At 43.4% G+C, this 24,393-nt stretch overlaps 1 protein-coding gene across 4 annotated transcripts in view; it reads left to right on the top strand.

Annotated features, from left to right (window-relative positions):
- Positions 1 to 7,510: 7,510 nt before the first annotated feature.
- The window catches only part of Exoc6b (exocyst complex component 6B), a 672,146-nt gene continuing 655,263 nt past the window's right edge, over positions 7,511 to 24,393 (top strand). For all 4 annotated transcript variants that reach the window (XM_045152123.1, XM_012951116.2, XM_045152124.1 and 1 more), the window contains exon 1: positions 7,511 to 7,730. In XM_045152123.1, coding sequence (XP_045008058.1) covers positions 7,633 to 7,730 — 98 coding nt within the window. In that variant the 5' untranslated portion in view covers positions 7,511 to 7,632. The remainder of the gene's footprint in view (positions 7,731 to 24,393) is intronic.

The following is a 24,393-nucleotide window of genomic DNA, read 5'->3' on the forward strand; positions in this document are numbered from 1 at the left end:
TGGGACGGCTTCCAATCTCTCCAGTGCTGAGTGGCCACCTTGATCTCTGTCTGTTGCGTTGCGGATCTAGTGTTTTGATCAGCTGTTCTGGATGTTGTGCAGCATGTATATGTGTGTGTGTGAATGAGTTTTCTGGGGGCTTGCTGTGGCAATGGCAGTTGCATAATGCCTGGAGTTGTACTGGAGCTGCTCAGCTGGTCACATTTATAGTCTCCTTCAGCAGCTGCTCAGCTGGTCCCTGATATCTTCCTCTTCAGGTTTCTTGACTTTGTGACGAGCATGATGTGAGTGGAAAATCCCTCCATCTGGTTTCTCCTCCTGAAGCTCTGCAGGCAGGTGCATGGATCGGTCCACAGGCACCTTGGTGGGATTCTCGCTGGTTTTCTTCTTTCTAGAAAAGCTGAGTCTTTCCTTCTATGCTGTGGTTGATAACAACTCATGCACCTTCACTTTTCAGTAGAAGAGTGTATTTTGAGCTGGGCATGGTGGTGCACACCTTTAATCCTAGCACTTGGGAGGCAGAGGTAGGGGATCACCATGAGTTCAAGGCCACCCTGATAGTACATAGTGAATTCCAGATCAGCTTGAGCTAGAGTGAGACCCTACCTTGAAAAGAAAAGTATGTTTTGCTGTTTGTTTCCCTCCCTAGGCTGCTTTGGTGTGGCTGCCACCATCTTACTGGGAAGTCCTAGTCTACTTTCAATATGGGATTGAACTAGGGACCAGAAATTAGAAGACTTGAATAGCAGCAGAGTGCAGATTACACATTCTTTTAAAAAAGATACTTTATTTATTTATTTATTTATTTGAGAGTGAGAGAAAGAGTCAGATAGATAGACAGACACAGAGAGAGGATGAGCATGCCAAGGCCTTGGGATTTGCAGGCAAGCACCTTAACTGCTAAGCCATCTCTTCAACCCCAGAGTCCACATTCTTATCAAGGGCTCATGGGACACCCAGCAATACCAATACATTAAAAAAGACCTTGCCTTGAGAAAACAAAACAAAACAACTAAAAAAGATGAATGAACTTAAACTAGAAATCACTAACCAAAGGAAACTTGGAACTTTATAACTAGTAGGTTGAAAACAACATCATGGGGGAAGTTAGAAATTTTATTTTGAGGTAAGGTTTTGCTTTAGCCCAGGCTAACCTAGAATTAACTATGCAGTCTCAGGGTAGCCTTGAGCTCATAGCAATTCTCCTTCCTCTACTTCCCAAGGGCTGGAATTAAAGGTGTGTCCTCCTCTCCTTTTCTCTCTCTCTTTGCTGGTTTGGTTTCTTGTTTTTTGAGACAGGGTCCTATTTACCCCAGGTTGGCCTGGAACTCACTATGTGGCTAATGATGGCCTACAACTTTGCTTCTCTTTGTCTACTTTCCCAGCTTCAGTCTGGGAGTTTCTCAAAATGTTAAACAGAGTTACCACATGACTTAGCAATTCTATTCCTGAGTTATCTAACCAAAACAACTGGAAACATATGTCCATATAAAGCATGTACATGTGGGATAGTTTAATTTTATTTTTTATTTAGTTATGAGCAAGCAGGAGAGAGAAAGAGAATAGGTGCGCCAGGTGTGTGGTAGTTTTAAAACTATTTTATTTTTATTTATTAATTTGAGTGAGAGAGAAAGAGAAAGAGATACAGACATAGGCAGGTAGGGAGAGAGAATGGGCATACCAGGGCCTCTAGCCATTTCAAATGAACTCCAGATGCATGTGCCACTGTGTGCAACTGGCTTATGTGAGTCCTGGGGAATCAAACCTGAGTCCTTTGGCTTTGCAGGCAAGTGGCCTTAACCACTCAGCAATCTCTCCAGCCCCATGTGCGTGATAGTTTTAATGTGACCGTTTGAATGTACAGCATCATAGACGCAAGTATTTCATTAAAACTGAGCTTACAACATGAGCCCCTAGTAGGCAGGTCCCTGCTACAGGGGGCATGTTCCTTAGAGTCCAGCCCTGATGAGTGTGGAGAGCAGTTTGAACTCTGGTAGTGTGTGCTTGCTGGTGTTGCTGTTTGGTGGTGTCCCTCTGGTTGGATTTATAGAAGTCAGCCAGTTTCTTCCACAATTGATGTTGTTCCCCTGGAATCTGTAAGCATTATGTAGACCTTTTCCTCCCATAATCTGTGTTTGGTTGGATGTTGGTCCAGCAACAAGAAGCTGACTGCAACACCATGAATATTCACAGCAACATTATCTTCAATAGTTCAAAAGTGAAGCTGGGTGTTCTATCACACACTTGAAATTCCAACTCTTACAAGACTGAGGCTGAAGGATCAGGCCAGCCTCAGCCAACTACTGAGTTCAGTTCTGGGCCAGCCTGGGCTATATGAGACCTGCCTCAAAACAGTAACCAAACTAACAAAAGTGGCTGGGGATGTAACTCAGTCAGTGCTGGAACACTTGCCTGGCATATGAAAAGCTGTGGGTTTAATTTTCAGTACCCCCCCTAAAGCTGAAATGACTCAAGTGTTTATCAACTGATGAATACATGAACCTAGGGCCTCTTGCATGTAAGGTATTCTCTCTACCACCTCAGCCCATGTTATTACTCTATTTGTGAGGAAAGAGAAGACACACACACACACACACACACACACACACACACACACACACACCCTGAGAGAAAGAGAATGAATGCACCATTTATCGCCATTACAAATAAACTTCAGATGCATGCACCACTTTGTGCATCTGGCTTTCTGTGGGTATTAGGGAATTGAACCCAGTTGGACAGGCTTTTCAAGCAAGTACTTTTAACCACTGAACCATCTCCCCAGCCCCAACCTTATTTTATATATGAGAAAACTGCAGCCCAAAAAGCAATGTAATTTTCCCAAAATCCCCTGACTGGTTAATGGAGAAACCAGGAGGACAGAAAGGAGAAAAATGCAACTAGATTACATAGAAATCTGGGTGAAGAATAGGATTAAAAAGCGCAAGTCCCATAAAAATTAGAGTTAGGGATGGATGGAACAAAATTAGAGAATGGAACTTCACGGTTTGGTAGTCTTTGTGGGGCAGAGCAGTGTTTGTTTGTTTGTTTGTTTATCAGTGTTGAGGTGCTCATGGATTAATAGAGTAAAAGATAGGCTGGGAATATATTGCTTATGTGGCAGGAGCGACCTGATTGAGGCAATGGGAGTCTATTGAAGTGCTGAGTGTATTATCCTTGGTGATGTTGAAGTGCCTTGGGATAATGGCATAAGCAGAGAATGGGATAAAGGAGGAAGACTGAGAACTGAGTGGAAAAATGTTCCCTTCCCTTCCCTTCCCTTCCCTTCTCTTCTCCTTCTCTCCTCCTGTCCTTTCTTTCACTTCTCCTTTCCTTCCCTTCCCCTTTCCCCCTTCCCCTTTTCCTCTTTCTGATTTTCCTTCCCTTCCCCTTCCTTTCCCCTTCCCTTCCCTTTCCTTTTTCCTCCTCCTACTTGAGACATGGTCTTACTATCTCCCAGGCTGGTCTCTACTTTGCAGTTCTCCTGCCTTAGCCTTATGAATGACGGTATTACACCCATAGACCACCATGTTCAAGGCTGCAAGTAGTAAAATTTCTGAGGAACATGGACATTAGTAGATGGCCACAGGGCACCTGATACCCAGGCTTTAGAGTCTCAGAATTATGGTGTGAGGGCAACAGTTGAGTGATGGCCACAGGGAGCAGTGTGAATGCGGAGGCAGCAATCTGCTGACACAAAAAAAGAAGTCAGTTTACTTAAGTGGGTGGAAGGATGGTTTTGTGCAGAGCCCCCCAGGTGATTTGGAAGGCCATGAGAAGTGAAACAATCCATTATGCTAGTGTGGAAACAGATACAGAGAGGCAGAAGGATTGGCTGAAGCTAGCTACTTGCTTTGGAGGGTATGGTTGGACACTGTGGGTTACTGCTCAGCTTACAGGCCTTAACATTAAGGACATTAGGGGGAACCTGTTTGAACACTTGTTTCATTATTTATTGGTTTTGAGGTGTGGGTACTACCAGATGTCTCGCCTCTGTTCTATAAAATGAGATACAAGATATCTATTGTAAGGATTAAATGCAGTTGGTGTATGCAAAATGCTTCTTCTTTATACTGTGCCAGAAAGGTAACTCTCATCCAACAGCCAACTGTATCTATCAGAAGCACCTGGAATTTTTTTATTTTTTTTATTTTTTTTTGTTCATTTTTATTTATTTATTTGAGAGTGACAGAGAGAGAGAGAAAGAGGCAGATAGGGAGAGAGAGACTGGGCGCACCAGGGCTTCCAGCCACTGCAAATGAACTTCAGACACGTGCGCCCCCTTGTGCATCTGGCTAACGTGGGTCCTGGGGAATAGAGCCTTGAACCTGGGTCCTTAGGCTTCCCAGGCAATTGCTTAACCACTAAGCCATCTCTCCAGCCCAACACCTAGAATTTTTATTAAAATTCTTTCTTTCTCCCTTTCTTTCTTCCTTTCTTTCTTTCTTTCTTTCTTTCTTTCTTTCTTTCTTTCTTTCTTTCTTTCTTTCTTTCTTTCTTTTTCACTGTGTTGTGGCACACACCTGTATTCCCAGCACTTGGGAAGCTGAGGCAGGAGGATCACTATGATTTCAGGGTAGCCTGTCTGGAAAACAGAGTGAGACCCTGTCTCAAAGATATTAATTTACCCTTCCCTTCCTTTCTCTCTAATAAATAAAAATAACAAAACTTTTTTTTTTAAACAAAGGGCTAGAGAGCTGGCTTAACTGTTAAGGTGCTTGCCTGGGAAGCCTAAGGACACAGGGTCAATTTTCCAGGACCCCACATAAGCCAGATGCACAAGGTGGCACATGTGTCTGGAGTTCATTTGCAGTGGCTAGAGGATACATGCCCTCATGTATCCTAGGCATATACTCTACCACTCTGCCACACTCCCAGTTGTTTTTTTCTTGCTTTTTTTGAGGTAGGGTCTCACTCTATCCCAGGCTGACCATAGAACTCACTCTGTAGTCCCAGCCTGGCCTCCAACTCACAGTCATTCTCCTACCTCTGCCTCCTGAGTGCTGGGATTAAAGGCGTGTGCCACCACGTCCAGCTACTAGTTCTTTTTATACAAAACTGAGCATAAACTAAGGAGCCAACATTTGAATATTTTCATATAGGCATCTTCTAGCAGCTAGTGCTGGAAATGGATCAAACGAATTCTGTTTCTTAGTCCAGCACTTTCCTGGTGCCTGCACAGTTGCCTGACTTTCTTTCGATTTGGAGTACATTACTGGTAGGGAGCCATCTTTTTCTTTTTCCCTAAATCTGTGTGCGCACGTGTGCACGCCCTGGATCACTTGTGTTGTGGTGCATGTGTGGAGATGAGAGGTTGTCACTGTTCACCTTTTTGAGGCAGGGTCTTTTGCTACTGTACATGCCAGGCCAGCTGGTCTGTTGAGTTAGGACTCTCCTGTCTCTGCCTCCCATCCTATTCTAGGTACTCTGGGATTATAGATCCTCATGCTAATGCATTCCGTGGGTTTGGGGGACCCAAATCCAGGCTATCACATACAGTAACAACTTTACTCATCAAGCCATCTCATCAGCTCTCCCTTCCCCCTTTTATTTTAGATTTTTTGAGGTAGGGTCTCACTCTAGCCAAGCTGACTTGGATCAAACTCTGTAGCCCCAGGTTGACTTTGAACTCACAGCAATCCTTCTACCTCTGCCTCCTGAGTGTTTGAATTAAAGGCGTGTGCCAGCACATCTGGCCACCTCCTCTTTTTGATATAGGGTCTAATGTAGTCCAAGATGGCCTCAAACTCACTATGTAGTTGAATATGACCTTGAACTTAAGATTCTTTTGTCTTAACCTTTGAAATACTGATCCACAGGTATTTTCACTACACTTGGCAGGCAGTCCATCTTCACTGGGGTTTTCCTGTGCTAGTTGCTCAGACTCTCACACCCTTGGTAAGATGTTGGGTCTCAGCCTCTGTGGCAACTCAACAAAACCAAACAAGCTGCGTGTGGTGGTGCACCCCTTTAATCTTAGCACATAAAGCCAGATGCATAAGGTGGCACATGTGTCTAGAGTTTGTTTGCAGTGGCTGAAGGCTCTGGCATACCCATTTTCTCTCTCTTTCTCTCTCTCTGAAAGAGAGGCGGGGTGGGGGGGAGAAAAAGAGAATGGGTGCAACCAGTTTAATTCTTTTCACTTACCTTTTTTGTTTTGTTTTTTCAAGGTCACTTTAGCTCAGGCTGACCTGGAACTCACTATGTAGTTTCAGGGTGGCCTCAGACTCACAGTGATTCTCCTACCTCTGCCTCCTGAGTGCTGAGATTAAAGGCATGTGCCACCATGCCCGGCTCATTTACCTTGTTTGATTGATGGTAACACTACTTTTCCTGAAAATAGCACCCAACCTTCCTGGTATCCAGTAAAACTGGTCAATTCTACTTTTACAGTGCTTTCCCTATTGTTCATTTTTGTCATTGGCATTCCTGCTTTTTTAATTTAGGCTTCAACATCTCCTGGAGTGTCAGTCTGCAAATTCTCTGCGTCTGCACATCTATGCACTTGCTGTTCATCAGATTTCTCAGTGCTAAGGTTTTGTGTGGGCCACTTTCCTGTTTTAAAAAGGCTTTAGTAGTTTGTCGTTTATTCTCTTGGTAAATGTTAGCACTGATGAATAAATCTAATAATTAAATTGTTTTCTGGGACTTAATGAAATGCAGATGACGGAATAACAATGTACAGAGGTTGGACGTTTAGTTTGTATTTTAAAAAGTTTCTAGTTGCTTCTGGTACAAAGTTGGTTGTTGATCAGTGAGTCATTAGAATAAAGTACAAATTTACTTGCTTAGTATTTACTATTCTTCACAATTTCCCTCAAATGTAGTCTTCTCAGCTTCCTCCTCCACCTGTCCCCACCATTTTTTCCCTCCCTTGTTTGAGGCAGTGTCTCGTTCTGTCGTGCAGGATAGCCTCCAAGTCATGGTGATTTCTCCTGTTTCAGCCCTACAAGCAGAGATTACAGGATACTCCATCCGAATCAGGCTGCCAGCCTCACTTCTTGATCCTTCTTTACTGGAGAGTGCAAATTGAACTTTGCAGGCTGTCTGGGGGTCCTTCCTCACACTTTTCAGACTCTTTTTAACCTTGTAAACTTGGTCTCTACAAAACCTCCACCGCAGGTGCGATTCCTGTCTCCATCCTCTGGACCATCTTTTCAGCCCTTATGCTGCTTTATTTTGTGATTTTTCCAGCTCACTCCCTTGCCTCCTGCACTGCTGTGTATGATTGCTCTCAGCAGATTCAGTTAGTCCCTTTTTACTATTTGTGTATATGGAACTTTTACATTAAAGGTTATAAGCACGGGTTTTTTGTCCGCACCCCTGTGTGACTTGGTCGTCACTGTGTGCACAGCGCAATTAAGTGCTCCTGGCTTATGATAATGGGCTTGGACAAGTGGACAGAGCTCAGCCTAGCTTGCCAAGCAAACTACAAACCCCAGTGTGCCTTGCGCGGCCATGGCGGAGGTATGACGCAAGGGGGCGTGACGAGCCCGAGGGCGGGGTCCTGCGGACTGCTGGAGGCCCGGGAGGTTGTGGAGACTACGGTGAGAGGGTCTGCGAAGCCGCGAAAGGTGAGCGGCGGAGGCTGGGGACGCGCTGTCCGCGCCGCAGAGGCTAGAACGGCGAAAGATGGCGGAGGCGGAGAGCCTGGAGACTGCGGCAGAGCACGAGCGGATCCTACGGGAGATCGAGAGCACCGACACGGCCTGCATCGGGCCCACGCTCAGGTACCGTGCGGAGCCCCGCGGCGCCCGCGTCCTGGGCGAGGCGGGTGCTGGGTGCAGCCGGACGAACGCTCCGGCTGGGCCGCGCCCACTGCGCGCTCCTCCGCGGGCTTCTCTGCCTGCCGGCTCCGGCCGAGGCTGTCTTCCTGCTCGCTGCCGGGCCAGCCCAGCCCAGCCCAGGCCAGCCCCGGGAGAGCGCTGGCTTGGAGGGCGGCCGACCGCCCAGCGGACGCCCTTCTCCCTCTGTCTCCAGCCGGTTCGGGCCCGGCCGGCAGTCTGAACCGAGTCCGCTTGGTAAACTCCCGCCCCCAGCCCAGAGCCCCTCGGACGCGAGTCCCCGAACATCCTTGGCCTGGAAGGAAGTTCCCTGAGAGCCAGGGCTCCCTGCCTGCCTGCCCGCAGGAGCCCCCCGCACGGGGCAGCTTCGGGGTAGGCTTCACCGCTTGGAAAACGTTCTCCTTTCGGCCCCCCACCCCCCATGCCTTTTCTTGGTTCCTCACATTGGTTCATCTGGAGATGTCAAAACGAACCCGACCTTCCTCAGCTACTTACCTAGCACTTGTTACATACAGTGAGTTCAGTGTTTACAAATGCAACTTACTTAAGCCACAACCATATGGAGCAGATACTGTTATTACTCTTGATGTCAGATGTGGCACAGAAAGACTGTGACTTGCCCAAGGTCACAGAGGAAGTTAGGTGGGTCCCTAGATGCCTGTTCAGGCAGTCTGTGTCCAGACACTCTTCCCTCTCTCCTGTGGTGCTGAGGATGGAACCCAGGGTCTTGCAGCTTGCCAGGCCCTCTCTCCCACTGAGGCATATGCCCAGCCCACTGCAGTTCTGGGGATCACCATCTGACATACTTTCTGTTGAAAATTATTCATCAAGCCCAACTTTGAAATAAACTCCTTAGTTTCCTGGTACCTTAGAACTAATTCTTCCTGGTCTCCATTCTGATCTCCATGTGGTCAATGCATAGACAATCACCTTAGCCTCTGTGGGCAATCTCCCATCAGTGTCTTTTTCCTTGCAAGCTTTTTCCTGGGGTGAGTTGCCTCAGTCTGAGCAGGCTGGACACTATGCAAGGCAAGCATGTTTTCTCAGTGCCATGCCTAGAAATAACTTCCTACTGTTTTTTTTTTTTTCAATGCTAAGGATTGAACCCAGGGTCTAGCTCATGCGAGGCAAACGCTTGGACACTGCATTACACCTGCAGCCCCTGTCTCTTTAAAGTGATGTTTAGCTCTACTTTTTGGACCATTTCTTTCAAACAAGTGCTTTCTTACATTTAGTTGCATTATGATAATTTCCTTTTTTAAAAAAATATATTTCATTTATTTCTTTGAGAGAGACAAACAGAGAGAAAGAGGCAGATAGAATATGGGTGCCCCAGGGCCTCCTGCCATTGTAAATGAACTCCAGATCTGGAGTATATCTGGTTTTATGTGTGTACTGGGGAATTGAATCCCAGTTATCAGGCTTTGCAAGCAAGTGCCTTCTCTCCAGCCCCCATTTCCTATTTTCTGAAGCTCTTAGAAGCTGGTGATTCTTATTTTACAGTCTTTTGAAAAGTCAGAGCCCTAAGTGTATTATTAGTGCCTATTAATAATTGGTTTTTCATTAAGGTGTTACTGAGTATGTTGTCTTGAGTTACTTATGATTTTCAGTTGATGTTTTTGTTTTATTTAACTATATTTTAGTGCTGTCAGCTTTTTTTTTTTTTTTTTTTTTTTGAGGTAGGGTCTTGCTCTAGCCCAGGCTGACCTGGAATTGACTGTGTAGTCTCAAGAGAGGCCTAGAACTCATGGTGATCTTCCTACTTCTGCCTCCTAAGTGCTAGGATTAAAGGTGTGTGCCACCAGAGGTGGCTGTAGTGCTATCAATGTATTTATTTATTTATTTATCTTGGTTTTTCAAGGTAGGTTCTCACTCTAGCCTAGGCTGACCTGGAATTCACTGTGTAGTCTCAGGGTGTCCTTGAACTCATGTCAATCCTCCTACCTCTGCTTCTGGAGTGCTTCGATTAAAGGTGTGCCCCCCCCCAAAAAAGTGTGCACCACCACGCTTGGCCTGTAATTATATTTAATTTTATAGATTAAAAAATACTTTTATTTATTTTCAAGAAGAGAGAGAGAGAAAGAGAGTCGGCATGCCAGGATCTCTAGCTTTATGTGGGTACTGGGGAATTGAGTCCAGGTTGTTAGGTTTTGCAGGCTGAGTCATCTTTCCGGGCCATGGCTGTCAATTTAATTTATTGTGTTAACCATCAAACAAATAATAATACACATTTCTTTTTGCTTTTTGAGTCAGGGTATCCCAGGCTAGCGTCAGTCTCACTACTTAACCAAAGATGACATTTTAAAAAAATTAAAAAAAAACTTATTTATGAGAGTGAGAGAAGTAGAGAGAAAAAAATGAAGGGGCATGTTAGGGCTTCCTGTAGCTGGAAACAAAATTCCAGATGCATGTGCTACTTTATACATGTGGCTTTACATGGGTACTGGGGAATTGAACCAGGCTGACAGGCTTTGCAGACAAATCCCTTTGACCTCTGAGCCATCTCTCCAGCCCCCAAGGATAAACTGAGTTTTGGTCTATAACTTCTTGGTATCTTGACTGTTATGCACTATGGGACCTGAGCAATGGCTCAGTGGGTAAAGTGCTTGCCATGTGAGCATGAGGACTTACGTTTAGATTCCCAGAACCATATAAGTGGAACACAATGGAGCACATTTGTGAAAACAAAGACACAACCCTATCTCAAACAAGGCAGAAGGCAGGGACTGGCTGTCCTGTGACCTTCACATGCATATGTGCCATAGCATGTGTATACATCTCCCTACACACATACACGCACACACGTGTGTATGCATTTTGGTTCAGATATATTATGCATGCTCCCTAAAATTTCTTCATTGTTATGTAACTGAGCTTTTCTTTTAACTGGAAAGTGGAGTTTTATAGAGATCATGAATTTTACCTTTACCTTTTTACCTTAAAGGGACATTATTAAAAACCTCCCAAATGTGCTGGAGAGATGGCATAGCGGTTGAGGTGTTTTCCTGCAAAGCCAAAGGACCTACGTTCAGTTCCCCAGGACACACGTAAGTCAGGTGCACAAGGGACACATGCGTTTGGAGTTCATCTGCAGTGGCTAGAGGCCCTGGTGTGCCCATTCTTTCTCTGTCTGTCATCTCTCTCTCTGCTTGTAAATAAATAAATAAAATTTAAAAAATACATGTATTAAAAAAAAAAACCTCCCACAAAATCCAAGTTCTAGAATCACTGGTGGTACTGTCAGTTTTAGTTGCTTTTTCTGACTCCCTATATCACTGAGGAGTTTGAAGTTTGAAAAAAAAAAATTTGTGTGTCTATAGGTATATGTGTCACTTTTATTTTTTATTTTTTTGAGGTAGGGTCTCACTCTAGCCCAGGCTGACCTGGAATTCACTAAGTAGTCTCTGGTTGGCCTCAAATTCCCAGTGATCCTCCTGCCTCTGCTTTCCTAGTGCTGGTACCAAAGGTGTGCGCCACCACACTGGCTGCTTGTAGCACTTTAAAGTGCCCGTGCTCCACCTTATTTGAGGCAGGATCTCTGGCTTTACATGGGTGGTGTGGAATTGAACCTGGGCTCTCAGAATTTATAAGCAAGTGTCTTTAATCACTGAACCATCTCCCCAGGTCAGAGGATTTAAAAAAATATTTTGTTTTTATTTATTCTTTGGATAGAGAAAGGGGGCGGGAAGAGAGAGGTGTACCAGGGCCTCCAGCCACTGCAAACCAACTCCAGACGTGTGCGCCCCCTTGTGCATCTGGCTAACGTGGGTCCTGGGGAATCGAACCTGGGTCCTTTGGCTTTGCAGGCAAATGCCTCAACCACTAAGCCATCCTTCCAGCCCCAGATCAGAGGATTTGATGTTTGACTTCATGCTTGTTTGAGACACAACCCTAAATCTTGCTCAAAGTTCAAACACTTGAATGTCCTGTAAATAGTACCCACCATTTTTGTCTTTAGTTTGGCTTGTCTCTGCCCATATTCGTGAGGGATGATCTTACCTTTTTACCTCACCCCATCCAGACACAGCAGCATGCACAGACTTGATGGTTCAGGTGTAGGCCTTACCTTGCATCTCCTCCATTGTCATTATCTCTTATTTTTCATCACAGTCATTAGATGGGTTTTGTTAAGGCGGTAGGTTCTCTCTCTGTCTCTCTTTTTTAAAAAACCTATTTATTTATTTACTTATTTGAGAGAGAGAGAGAGAGAGAGAGAGAGAGAAATGGGTGTGCCAGGCCCTATAGCTGTGGCAAATGAACTCCAGATGCATGTACCACCTTGTGCATCTGGCTTATGTGGGTACTAGGGAATCCAACCTGGGTTCTTATGCTTTGCAGGCAAGTGCTTTAACTGCTATGCCATCTCTCCAGCCCAGGTTCTCTTTTTATAAGCACTCTTAATGGTAAAGTTCAAACTTCTCTTTATAGTATGCCTTTCCTATTCTATATTTTTTCTCCCCTCCCCTCCCCTCCCCTCCCTTCCCCTCCCCTCCCCTCCCTTCCCCTCCCCTCCCCTCCCCTCCCCTCCCCTCCCCTCAACTCCCCTCCCCTCCCCTTCCTTTTTTTTTTTTGCTGAGGAATCACAATGGCTTGATTTTTTTTCATGGCATATTCGTTGTTTTAGTTGTAAACCATGCAGTGTTGGTAGAATTCCACATATAAGGCAGTGCTTCTCTTTTTTTCACTGTAATTCTAAAAGGTCCAACCATTTCCATGCATATAGAGGCTGTTGCCTAGCAATTTCTTTTGGAAAAGCCATCATCTATTTCTCTTGTTTACATCTTAATTATTATTATTTTAAGTCATTTCTATTTATTTATTTGAGAGTGACAGAGAAAGGCAGAGAGAGAGAATGGGCATGTCAGGGCCTCCAGCCTCTGCAAATGAACTATAGTCATGTGCGCCCCCTTGTGCATCTGGCTAATGTGGGTCCTGGGGAATTGAGCCTCGAACTGGGGTCCTTAGGCTTCACAGGCAAGCACTGAACTGCTAAGCCATCTCTCCAGCCCCAATTATTATTATTTTAAACAAGTTTATTTAAACAAGTCTTTGGCTTGAAGTGAAACTATGTAAAATTCATTTTTAAGAATAATTTATCTCTACTTAATTGCCCTACATGTAACAGCTATGCACAAAGAATGTTATAAAATTGTCCTTAGGAGGGAATTACCATGGGATATATTTTATAATCATGGAAAATGTTAATAAAAATTAAAAAAAAATAAAATTGTCCTTAGTTTTATAATGATAACTGAAAAACAAAAGTCTTCATTTAGGCTGGGTGTGGTGGTGAACACCTTTAATCCCAGCACTTGGGAGGCAGAAGTAGGAGAATTACTGTGAGTTTGAGTCCACCTTGAGACTACATAGTAAATTCCAGGTCAGCCTGGGCTACAGTGAGATCCTACCTTGACAAAAACCATTAAAAAAAAGGTCTTCATCCCTAGGTGCCACCACATCTGGTTAATTTTTTGTTTTTTAAAAAAATTATTTATGTGTGTGAGTGCTATGTGAGTGTGTATATGTGCACGTGTTTGGGCACATGCATACCATGGCATGCATGTGGAGATGAGAAGACCTCATGTATTATCTTTCCACCTTGATCACAGGGTTCCTCTTTTTGTTGTTTTGCCCTTGGGAAGGCCATACTAGCTTGCCCCCTGAACTTCAAGGTTCTCCTGATTTTGCCTCCCATTGCTGTAGGCTCTTTGGGATTATAGAATGTATGAGCCATTGCTCCTTTGTCTCTTTACATGGGTGAACTGAACTCTTGTTGGCAGGCCTACAGAAAAGGACCTTTAGCTACTGAGCCATTTCTCTAGCCAGAGTTTTTGTTTTTTTTTTTTATTTTTTCCTGATTTTTATTTATTTAGTTATTAGAGACACAGAGAGGGACACAGAGAGAGAGAGAGGTGGGGGTGAGAATGGGTGCGCCAGGCCCTTTAGCCATCACAAACTCCAGATGCATGCATCACCATGTGCATCTGGCTTACATGGACCTGGAGAATCGAACCTGGGTCTCTTAAGCTTTGCAGGCAAGTGCCTTAACTGCTAAGCCATCTCTCCAGCCTTATTTTATTTTATTTTATTTTTTGATATATTGATTGAGCTTATCCACCAGAGTAGAAATGTCTGTATAAAACCAAATGTTTGTTACTTTATCTTCTGCATCACAATTAAAATCCGAAGTTTTTTCTAAAAGCAACTCAATCCAAACCCACTACTTTAAGAATAAATAGCTCTTTTTTCTTTTTCTTTTTGTTTTTTTGAGGTAGGATCACATTCTAGCTCAGGCTGACCTGGATTTCACTATATAGTCTCAGGGTGACCTTGAACTCACAGCGATCTTCCTACATCTGCCTCCCAGGTGCTGGGATTAAAGGCATGTGCCACCATGCCTGGCTAGAATCAATAGCTCCTTGGAAGCCACACTAACACTTAAATATGATTAAAACTTGAATGCAGAAAATTGATTGGTTGTAAAGCTGATTAAGCTTCTAACTTGCTCAAGTAGCATCATGAAAAGGCATAACTGCGTTTTTCTCAGAGATACAGTCCACTGGAATCACCTGTTAATAGTATGTATGTATGTATGTATTGGTAGAGGCCCATTCTAGCTCAGGCTGACCTGGAACTGTAGTCCCAGTCTGGCCTCTACAGTGCTGGGATTAAAGGCATGCACTACCACACCCAGCTATTAGTAGTATTTAGAGTCCTGAGATCACGAATCCAGGTGTCCTTCAGACAGGATTGTGTGGCCCTTTATTCCCAGTAACAGGTTTGCGGATGTGTGGAATGACACCCAATTCTTAATCTCCACAAATAGCAAGTTGCAAGTGATGTCAGTTAAACTCACTTTAAGTGCTTTGAGCCATTTTCTGCCATTCAAGTCCCTCTGTGGTGAGGTACTCCAGGTTGGCCATGGTGTATAGTCACACCTCTGTGTCCTCCACGGCTGGTTGTCCTAGATTTCAGGTATCAATGAGTGTGGTCCACAGGAAACTATGATTTGGCTCTCTGGGAGCCTGCCATCAGGAAACCTTTCTAGCCTCATCACTAGCCATTTCAGAGTCTGCTGAAGCTCACACAGCAAGGCAGAGAAGAGGGTAAATGACGCACAGTAAGATCCCAGCACCTACTCCTCATTGTACCACCATTCAAACTCTTGTTATTTATTTATTTATTTAGTTTTGGTTTTTCAAGGTAGGGTCTCACTCTAGCTCAGGCTGACTTGATTTACTATGTCGTCAGGGTGTCCTTGAACTCATGGTGATCCTCCTACCTCTGCCTCCGGAGTGCTGGGAGTGCTGGGATTAAAGGCGTGCACTGCCACTACACCCGGCTCTGTTTTTCATTATTTTATTTTTTTAAAGTAGGGTTTTATGTAGCCCAGGCTGGCTTCAAACTTTTTCAAAACTAGTTTGGGAGAACTATTACTACTGCCACTACCTCCTAAATGCTGAGATTATAGGCATGCACTACTGTACCTGGCTCATTTGAATAGTTAGATCTTCTAGTGTTTAGAACTCTAGCTAAATGTGGTATCATATGCAAGATAAATAACTATGGCCAAAAGCGACAATTTTAGTAAAATTATAGGCTGTCTTATTTTACATAGTGTGTGATAAAAAAAACTATAAAAGAGCACAGACTTTCATCTTTGACTTTGTTTTGTATACTTGACAGGCTGTTTTAAGCATACATTTGGCATGGTGATACTGTGTAGGAGATCACCACTTTCTTGTTCTATATGCCCAGCCACGTCTAATGCTGTTGTTCTCAATATCTGTACTTTTTTTTTTTTAAATTTTTTAATTTATTTGTTTGAGAGCGACAGACACAGAGAGAAAGACAGATAGAGGGAGAGAGAGAGAATGGGCGCGCCAGGGCTTCCAGCCTCTGCAAACGAACTGCAGACGCGTGCGCCCCCTTGTGCATCTGGCTAACATGGGACCTGGGGAACCGAGCCTCGAACCGGGGTCCTTAGGCTTCACAGGCAAGCGCTTAACCGCTAAGCCATCTCTCCAGCCCTTCCCTGCTATTTTTGTGCTTGCCTTTGTATCACCCTTCTAGTTCCTGTAATTTAGAACTTTAAAACATATATTGATATGCCCATTGTTCAGTTAACTATCCAAGCAAGCATGCAAGAATCATCACAATGAGACTGTTCATTTGCTGGTGCTAATAAACAAAATTCTAAAGGTATTGCTATGAAATGAGATCTTATCAAGAAATATGAATGAGGGCTGGAGAGTTGGCTTATCCATCAGGGCGCTTGCCTGTGAAGAATAAAGCTCCAGGTTCGATTCCTTAGTACTTATATAAGCCAGATGCACAAGGTGGGGCATGTGTCTGGAGTTTGTTTGCATTGGCTGGAGGCCCTGGCACACCCATTCTTTCTCTCTTATCTGATTCCCCCCCCCCCAAATAAATAAGAAAGGAGATATGAATAAATAAAAGCAGACATTGGGTTTGACTGAATTTAGGGCATAAAACTTACTTGGGCTGGGTGTGGAGGTACACGCCTTGATCCCAGCACTTGACAGGTATAGGTAGGAGGATCACCATGAGGCCACCATGAGGCTACCTAGTGAATTCCAGGTCAGCCTGGGCTAGAGTGAGACCCTACTTCAGAAAACAACAACAACAAGAACCCCAAAACTTACTTGGTGTACTTATCTAAGAGTAGACTTGTTGGGTCATGTACCCAGCTTGTTTAACAAAGCGTTTCAATTCCTCCACATCTTTACTAGCATTTGTTGTTGTCATTTTTAGCAAATTTAGTCATTCTGTTATATGAGTAATAATATCCCAGTGTAGGTGTTTTTATTTTTATGAGACAGGATCTCTTATAACCTATTTATTCTGGCTTTGAACTCACTAAATACTTGAGGCTGGCCTTGAACTCCTCTGATCATTCTGCCTTCACTTCTCATTTGTTGGGATTGCAGGCCTGTGCCATCATAACTGGCTTCATTGGAGTTTTAATTACATTTCCCTAATTCCCTAATTGTGAATGATGTTGAACATCTTTTCATGTGTTTATTTGCCATTTATGTATCCTTTTAAAAATATTTTATTTATTTATTTGTTAGAGAGGGGGAGAGAGAGAGAGAGAAAGTAAGGGTGTGCCAGGGCTTCTAGCCACTGCAAAAAACTCCAGACACATGCCCCACCTTGTGTATCTGGCTTACGTGGATCCTGGGTAATCAAATCTCAGTCCTTAGGCTTCACAGGTAATTGCCTTAACCACTGAGCCATCTCTCCAACTCTCTATATCCTTTTTAAAAAGTATTTTTTCTTTATTCATTTGTAGGCAGAGAGAGTGGGGGGGGGAAGAGAGAAAATGGTACACCAAGGCCTCTAGTTACTGCAAACGAATCCCAGATGCATACACCCCTTTGTGCATCTGGCTTTACATGGGTACTGGGAAATTAAACTCTAGACATTAGGTTAGGCTTTGCAGGCACATGCCTTAACTGCTGAACTATCTTTCCAGCTTTTGTGTCCTTATTTATTTATTTATTTTTATTTTTATGGTTCTCTAATTAAAACTTTTCCTTCAAACTCCCCTGAAACGTTTCTACTTTCCTGTTTTAGGACAAAGAGAGAGAAAACTGGAAAACAGCCCCCCCCGGGGGGGGGTAGGGTCTCACTGTAGCCCAGGGTGGCCTTAAACTCACAGTGATCCTCCTACCTCTGCTTCCTGGGATTAAAGGTATGTACCACCATACCCTATAGAAGTGGCTATTTTTAATATATTTTGGATCCAGAGAGCTCTATTTAGCAAGGTTTACTCCTAGCCGTAACCTGAATGTTCATTACTGCAAGAGAATGTCTTAGGACATCAATGGATCAACCCTTACAGTGATGCCCTTCTATGCAGCCATGATTGTTCCATGTGACCTAGGAGTATGAAAACCTGTGTAGGGATTCTTTTTTTAAAAAATATTTATTATTATTTATGTATTTTGGAGAAAGACACAGGGAGAGAGAGAGAGAGAGAGAGAGAGGGGATGTGTCAGGGCCTTCAGCCACTGCAAATGAATTCCAGATGCATGTACCACTTTTTGCATCTGGCTTTCATGGGTCCTGGGGAATCAAACCAGGGTCCTTTGGCTTTGTAGGCAAACGCCTTAATTGCTAAGCCATCCCTCCAGCCCTTGTATAGGGATTCTTATAAGTGTAGCTGGTGCTCTTTAAATACAGGTATCTGGCCAGAAAAAAATATATATATAAGCAAAAAAGTTGCAAATAATAAGAAAATACTGAGTTGAAGCTAAATGGTCCTCAAGGACAGCTAACCAGCAGTACTTCAGAGCATCCTGGATTAACTGCAGAGATGGTCTGTGCCCACAGAAGACACAGTTCAGTACTGTCAGCTGGGCAGCCTTAGGAATTCTTTTCAGAAATGACATTCTGTCTTTTTGTTTTTTTGAGGTAGGGTCTCACTCTAGTCCAGTTTGACCTGGAATTCACTATGTAGTCTCAGCCTGGAACTCATGGTGTTCCATCTACCTCTGTCTCCCAAGTGCTGGGATTAAAGGCGTGCACCCCCACGCATGGCTCAGAAATGACATTCTTGATTTATGCTGCAGTAAAGAATTTCAGGATGTGTCAGTATGAAGCAAGGTGGGGTTTACTGAGAAAAAATTTTAATAATATTTAAGCATGGTATGTGAGTAAGTAGATGTAAGAAGAGCTCAATTGTTCATATATACTACAAGATGGATTCAGGCTTCTCAGGAGAGAGTTGCCAGCAAAATGTTGTTCTTTGAGAGGCCAGACTGATCAGAAACAGAGACTCTGTCTTAAGGCAACAACATGGGAGAGTGATAGAAGAGGACATTTAGTGTTCCGCTCTGGCCTCTATAGGTATGTGCACAAGGCATGTGCATCTGTATACACACATGTACATGTGCCACATGTACATATACTATACATATGCCAAACACTGCACACATACATACATACCCCAAAAGAATGTTGCTCTTTGTTTTGTTTTTATTTAACTTAGTTATTTGACAGAGAAAGAGGATGAGAGAGAGAGAAGGGATGCACAGGGGCCTCTAGCCACTGCAAATGAACTCTAGACATATGCGCCCCCTTGTGCATTTGGCTAATGTGGGTCCTGGGGAATCCAACTTGGGTTCTTTGGCTTTGCAGGCCAATGCTTTAACTGCTCAGCCATCCCTCCAGCCCTTGTTCTTTGAAATAATGACTCAGGTTCCATTGTCTAACCAGAAAAGATCATTATTACAGAGTAGATAATTGGCTAGCAGTTCCTGCATAATTGTGGAGAAAGGAACCCTCTCTAAGGGCTTTTCCTAGTTTTAAATTTTAGTCAGTTCTACCATATGGCTACATCCTATGTTTGTGACCTGTATTTAATCAGAAAGGAACCTCTTTTCAAAACTTACATGAAAGGGGCTGGAGAGATGGCTCAGCAGTTAAGGTGCTTGCCTGCAAAGCCTAAGGACTTGAGTTTGATTCCCCAGTACCCACATAAAGCCAGCTGCACAAAGTGGTGTATTCATCTGGAGTTTGCAGCTGCTGTAGGCCCTGGTGTGCCCATTCTCTATCTCCTATTGTTCTCTGCTTGTAAATAAATAAAAATATTTTAAAAATTATGTGAAAAAATAGTTGGTATCACTAATTATTTGATTAATGTGTATTAAAACTGCAATATTAGCTCATACTTGTTCAAATGGCGATTATTGGGGCTGAAGAGATTGGGGCTGAAGAGATTGGGGGCTTGGAGGTTAAAGGGGTTTGCTTGCAAAGCCTGCCAGCCTGGTTCAGTTCTTCAGTACCCACATAAAGCCAGACACACAAAGTAGCACATGTATCTGGAATTTGCAACTGCAAGAGGCCCTGGCAACCCATTTTCTCTCAAACACACCTGTATGTGTGTGTGTGTTTGTGTGTGTAGAGGCCATTATCAACAAGACAGTTGAGGGCTGGAGAGATGGCTTAGCAGTTGTTTGCCTGCTGTTGCAGTCAGGTTTGCATTGCTGGCAGAAAACACATGACCAAGAGCAGTTTGCTGGAAAAGGGTTTATTTTGGTTTATAGACTTGAGGGGAAGCTCCAAGATGGCAGGGGGAAACGATGGCATGAGCAGAGGGGTGGACATTATCTCTTAGCCAATATCAATCAGATGGACAATGTTAACAGGAGAATGTGCCAAACACTGGCAAGAGGAACCTCCTGGAGGCTTTAATTCCCAAATTGCCATCAGCTGGGGACCTAGCATTCAGAACACCTAAGTTTATGGGGGACACCTGAATCCGATACCATACCTGCAAAGCCTCAGTAACCACATAATGCCAGATCACAAAGTGGTGCACATGTGTGTAGTTCTTTTGCAGTAGCAACAGGCCCTGGGTCACCCATTCTTTCTCTTTCTCTGCTTGGAAATAAATAAATAAAAACTAAAAACAAACAAACAAAAAACCCCCCAAAAAACAAAAGCCTATGAAAAACACTTGAGCTGGAAAGATGGCACAGTGGTTAAAGGCAATTGCTTGTAAAACCTGATGGCCTGGCTTGGATTCCTTATATAAAGCCAGTGGCATATGTCTGAAGTTCATTTGCAGTGACAAGAGGCCTCTCTCTCTCTCTTTGCTTGCAAATAACTATGACTATGAAAAATACTTGCACTAGAAAGAAAAAAAATTTAAAAAAAGCATAAAGGAACAAAAAAAAAGAAAAAAATACTTAACATTATAAAGGTATACAAATTTTATTTGTCAATTATATCTTAATAAAGCTGGGGAAAAATTGAAGTAATAAAAATCAAGTATTGTCATCATTAACGAAAAAAGAGAGAAAGTGACCTCTTTTTCACATATTAAGTTCTGGCAGTTACCAAGCTGGAAAAGTTAGCCTCCAGTGGTCTAGCAGATTTACACTGTCATCACTTTGATTATCAAAGTCATGCTCTGGACAACATGACCCAGAATTTGCCCTTGTTACTGGGCTTATTAAAATAAGTCAGAGGTTTATGACTAAAGTTAGTTCAGAAAAAGAGAAGAAATCCCAGTTGTAATCATTGTATTCTTTTTCCCCCTTTACATTTTTATTTCCTATTCCGCTATATAAATGTGGTTAGGAGTTTTATTTTTGTTACTTGGGAATCTGATAAACTAGATCCTGAAATGTTCCTCATTCCTTAAAATTAGCTTTTAAGTTATAATCATTTGTTGATAGAGAACAAGAAACATTTTTCAAGATATTTGAAGCAAAGTCCTAGGAAGTTTTCATTTCTTTCTAACAAGTTACTTGAAAGATGTTGACATTCTCTTGATTGCCTTTATTTTCCTCACAGCCTGTTGGTCTGAGTCCAGCCACACATGGACATAGTGTCTGGCACAGCTCCCCTCCCTTTTTGTAATTTTTTTTATTAGTTATATGCACAGTGTGTATACAGTCATGTTGGTACCATTGTTAACCTCCTCCTGTCCTCCCTGCCCCCCTGCAGGGACCTTCCTCATTGGGGAATATGGGTCATGCATTGTGGGGTTAGCCATCAGTAATGGGTAAGAGACAATGTCTCTATGCATAATGTCCCAGTATGTGGCTCTAACAGTCTTCCCGCCCCTCTTCCCCAAATTTCCCTGAGCCATGTTGGGTTCATTTAGGTCTACTTCAGTGAAGAGGTCTTGGGAACATCTGTGCTTCTGGATATCTGGTTTGGTAGGAGTTGAGTGTCCTCTGTGTCTGTCTCCTTCACCCTTGTGCTGGTACCAGGTTCCCCAAGGAAGCAGCACTCTTGCTCATTTCCCCAATTACTATTGGTTTCAGCTGGTGCCCTTTTGAGGCACAATGGGCTGATTCCTTAGGATGTGTGTCCATCTGAAAAAAGAGAAGCAAATTTTCCAATGGAGAGGGAAGTCAGCACCAGATAAATGGGGTAACCATTATTATTTTAGAGAGATTTTAGTAGGTGTAGGCCCTCTTGTAGTCCAAGATTGGTGGGAGCTTGATAATGGAGAGTGGACTCATTTTTGGATATGGTCCTGACATGTTTCCCAGCTCCAGCTATGGGTTCTGTTCCACTGAGTGGATCAGTTAGCCAAATCAAGAGCAATTGGTTACCCAGTGTGCCACTATTGTACTTATGTGATCATCACATCAGATTGTTTGCTGCTGAGTAGGTTAGACCATGAGTTGCTTGGATAGATGTTGGTCATTTCCCCCCAGGTGCTCATGTAGCACCTTCTTATTTGTTTGTTTATTTATTTGAAAGCGACAGACATAGAGAGAAAGAGGCCGATAGATAGATAGAGAATGGGCACGCCAGGGCCTCTAGCCACTGCAAAGGACCTCCAGATGCGTGCGACCCTTGTGCATCTGGCTAATGTGGGTCCTGGGCAATCAAGCCGTGAACCAGGGTCCTTAGGGTTGACAGGCAAGCGCTTTACTGCTAAGCCATCTCTCCAGCCCTCATGTAGCACCTTCTGGCACTAGACATTCTAGAAAATACACACACAAACACTCACATTCTCACTCTAACTGTAAATGATGTATTTTGTCATCTTCCCTCTCTTCTTTTCTTTCATTGTTTTTTATGTAACTCACTCTGGCCTCAACTCCACCTCCCCACTGTAAATGAGCTCCAGATGCATACTCTACCTTGTGCATCTGGCTTTACATGGGTATTGGGGAATCAAACCTGGGTCCTTTGGCTTTTGCAGGCAAGTGCCTTAACCGCTGGCCAGTCCTGGCCTCAAACTCTTAAAAATGTCTCCAGGCTGGCCTCAGGATCCTTTTTTTTTTTTTTGAGGTAGGGTCTCACTCTAGCTCAGGCTGACCTGGAATTCACTATGTAGTCTCAGGGTGGCCTCGAACTCATGGTAATCCTTCTATCTCTGCCTCCTGAGTGCTGGGATTAAAGGCTTGTGCCACCACATCCAGCCTCAGGATCCTTTTGACTCAGCTTCCCAAATAGTGGGATTACAGGTGTTAGTCACTATGCCATGTAACACAGATTGGCTATTTTTTCTTCATTTCTGGGGATTAGACCCAGCACCTTGCACATACTAGGCAAGTATAAACATACCACTTAGCTCTATCCCCACACTTGAAAATTCTTTTTAAAGTTGTATTTATAATATATTATATTCCTTTTTTCTTGTGATTTTACATTTTTCCTATAGTTAGTTTAATATTGTCAGCATTGTTTTTTTCTTTGACCAGATAAATGCATTCTTAACTGAATTTGCTGAGAGAAATGTTTTGGACCCTTGTGTCTAATGTTTAGCAACTTCAAAGCCTTCAGAAGGGTGTTCCTGTGGCCTTGACATGACAGTGCTTGGATATCATTAATAGCTCCATTGTATGTTGAATGGACCTCACATTTCTTGCCAGAGATCGGAGTATTACTGATTCTCATTGTATGGTCAGCTGGAATTTCAAGTTTGTTTGTCATTGCTCAGACTTTCGAGAAAGTCACCCTGTGTATCCAGCACTAGGCTTTTAATAATGTTTACTATCTGGAGATGTATCTGTTAATTGGATTTGGAATTTTATTTAAGCTTTTGCATTATAGTAGAGGTGGAGTTACTGCTTTATTTCTGGTATTTTGAATATTCTTAAGGTCTTTATCCCTTAAAGAGTATCAGTAAGCAGTATTTTCTGTTGGGGACATTATATTTGTGTGGCTTTAATTTATTTGGTACTAACAACACCAAGGGGAGTTTAAATGGGCTTTTCTACCAGGAGTGATGGGGCACTCCTTTAATCTAGCACTCACAGAGGTAAGAGGATTGCTGTGAGTATGAGGCCAGCCTGGAGTTATAGAGTGAGTTCCAGGCCAGGATTGGCTTAAGTGAGACACTACTTGAAAAAAAAAAACAAACAAACCAAAAACTAAGAATGAAGCTGGGTGTGGTGGCGCATGCCTTTAATCCCAGCACTCAGGAGGCAGAGGGCAGAGGTAGGAGGATCGCTGTGAGTTCGAGGCCACCCTGAGACTACCTAGTTAATTCCAGGTTAGCCTGGACCAGAGTGAGACCCTATCTCGAAAATCAACCAACCAAACAAACAAACAAAAAATCCCCCAAAACACAAGAATGAAACAATAAAGGGGCCAGGTCAGGCTGAAAAGAAAACATTTAAGGGCTGGTATAGCTTGGTAAAGTACATGGGATGAGGCCCTGGATTCAGTCCTTAGCACACACAAATAATTGTTTTTGCTAGTTGTCTTTAATTTTTTTTTCTTTTCATTTTCTTTTCTTCTTCAAGGTAGGGTCTCACTCTAGCCCAGGCTGACCTGGAATTCACTATGTAGTCTCAGGGTGGCCTTGAACTCTGGGCGATCCTCCTACCTCTGCCTCCCAATTGCTAGGATTAAAGGCATGCACCACCATGCCTGGCCTGTTTGCTTTTTTTTTTTGGTTTTTCGAGGTAGGGTCTCACTCTAGCCCAGGCTGACCTGGAATTCACTATGGAGTCTCAGGGTGGCCTCGAACTTATGGCAATCCTCCTACCTCTGCCTCCCGAGTGCTGGGATTAAAGGCGTGCGCCACCACGCCCGGCTGTTTGCTTTTTTAATAGGAGTACATGGTCAAAAAATTTAGAGACTGCTGTGTGTGGTGACACGTGCC

The sequence above is a fragment of the Jaculus jaculus genome, chromosome 6, assembly GCF_020740685.1.
Source record: "Jaculus jaculus isolate mJacJac1 chromosome 6, mJacJac1.mat.Y.cur, whole genome shotgun sequence".
Taxonomy (NCBI): Eukaryota; Metazoa; Chordata; class Mammalia; order Rodentia; family Dipodidae; genus Jaculus; species Jaculus jaculus.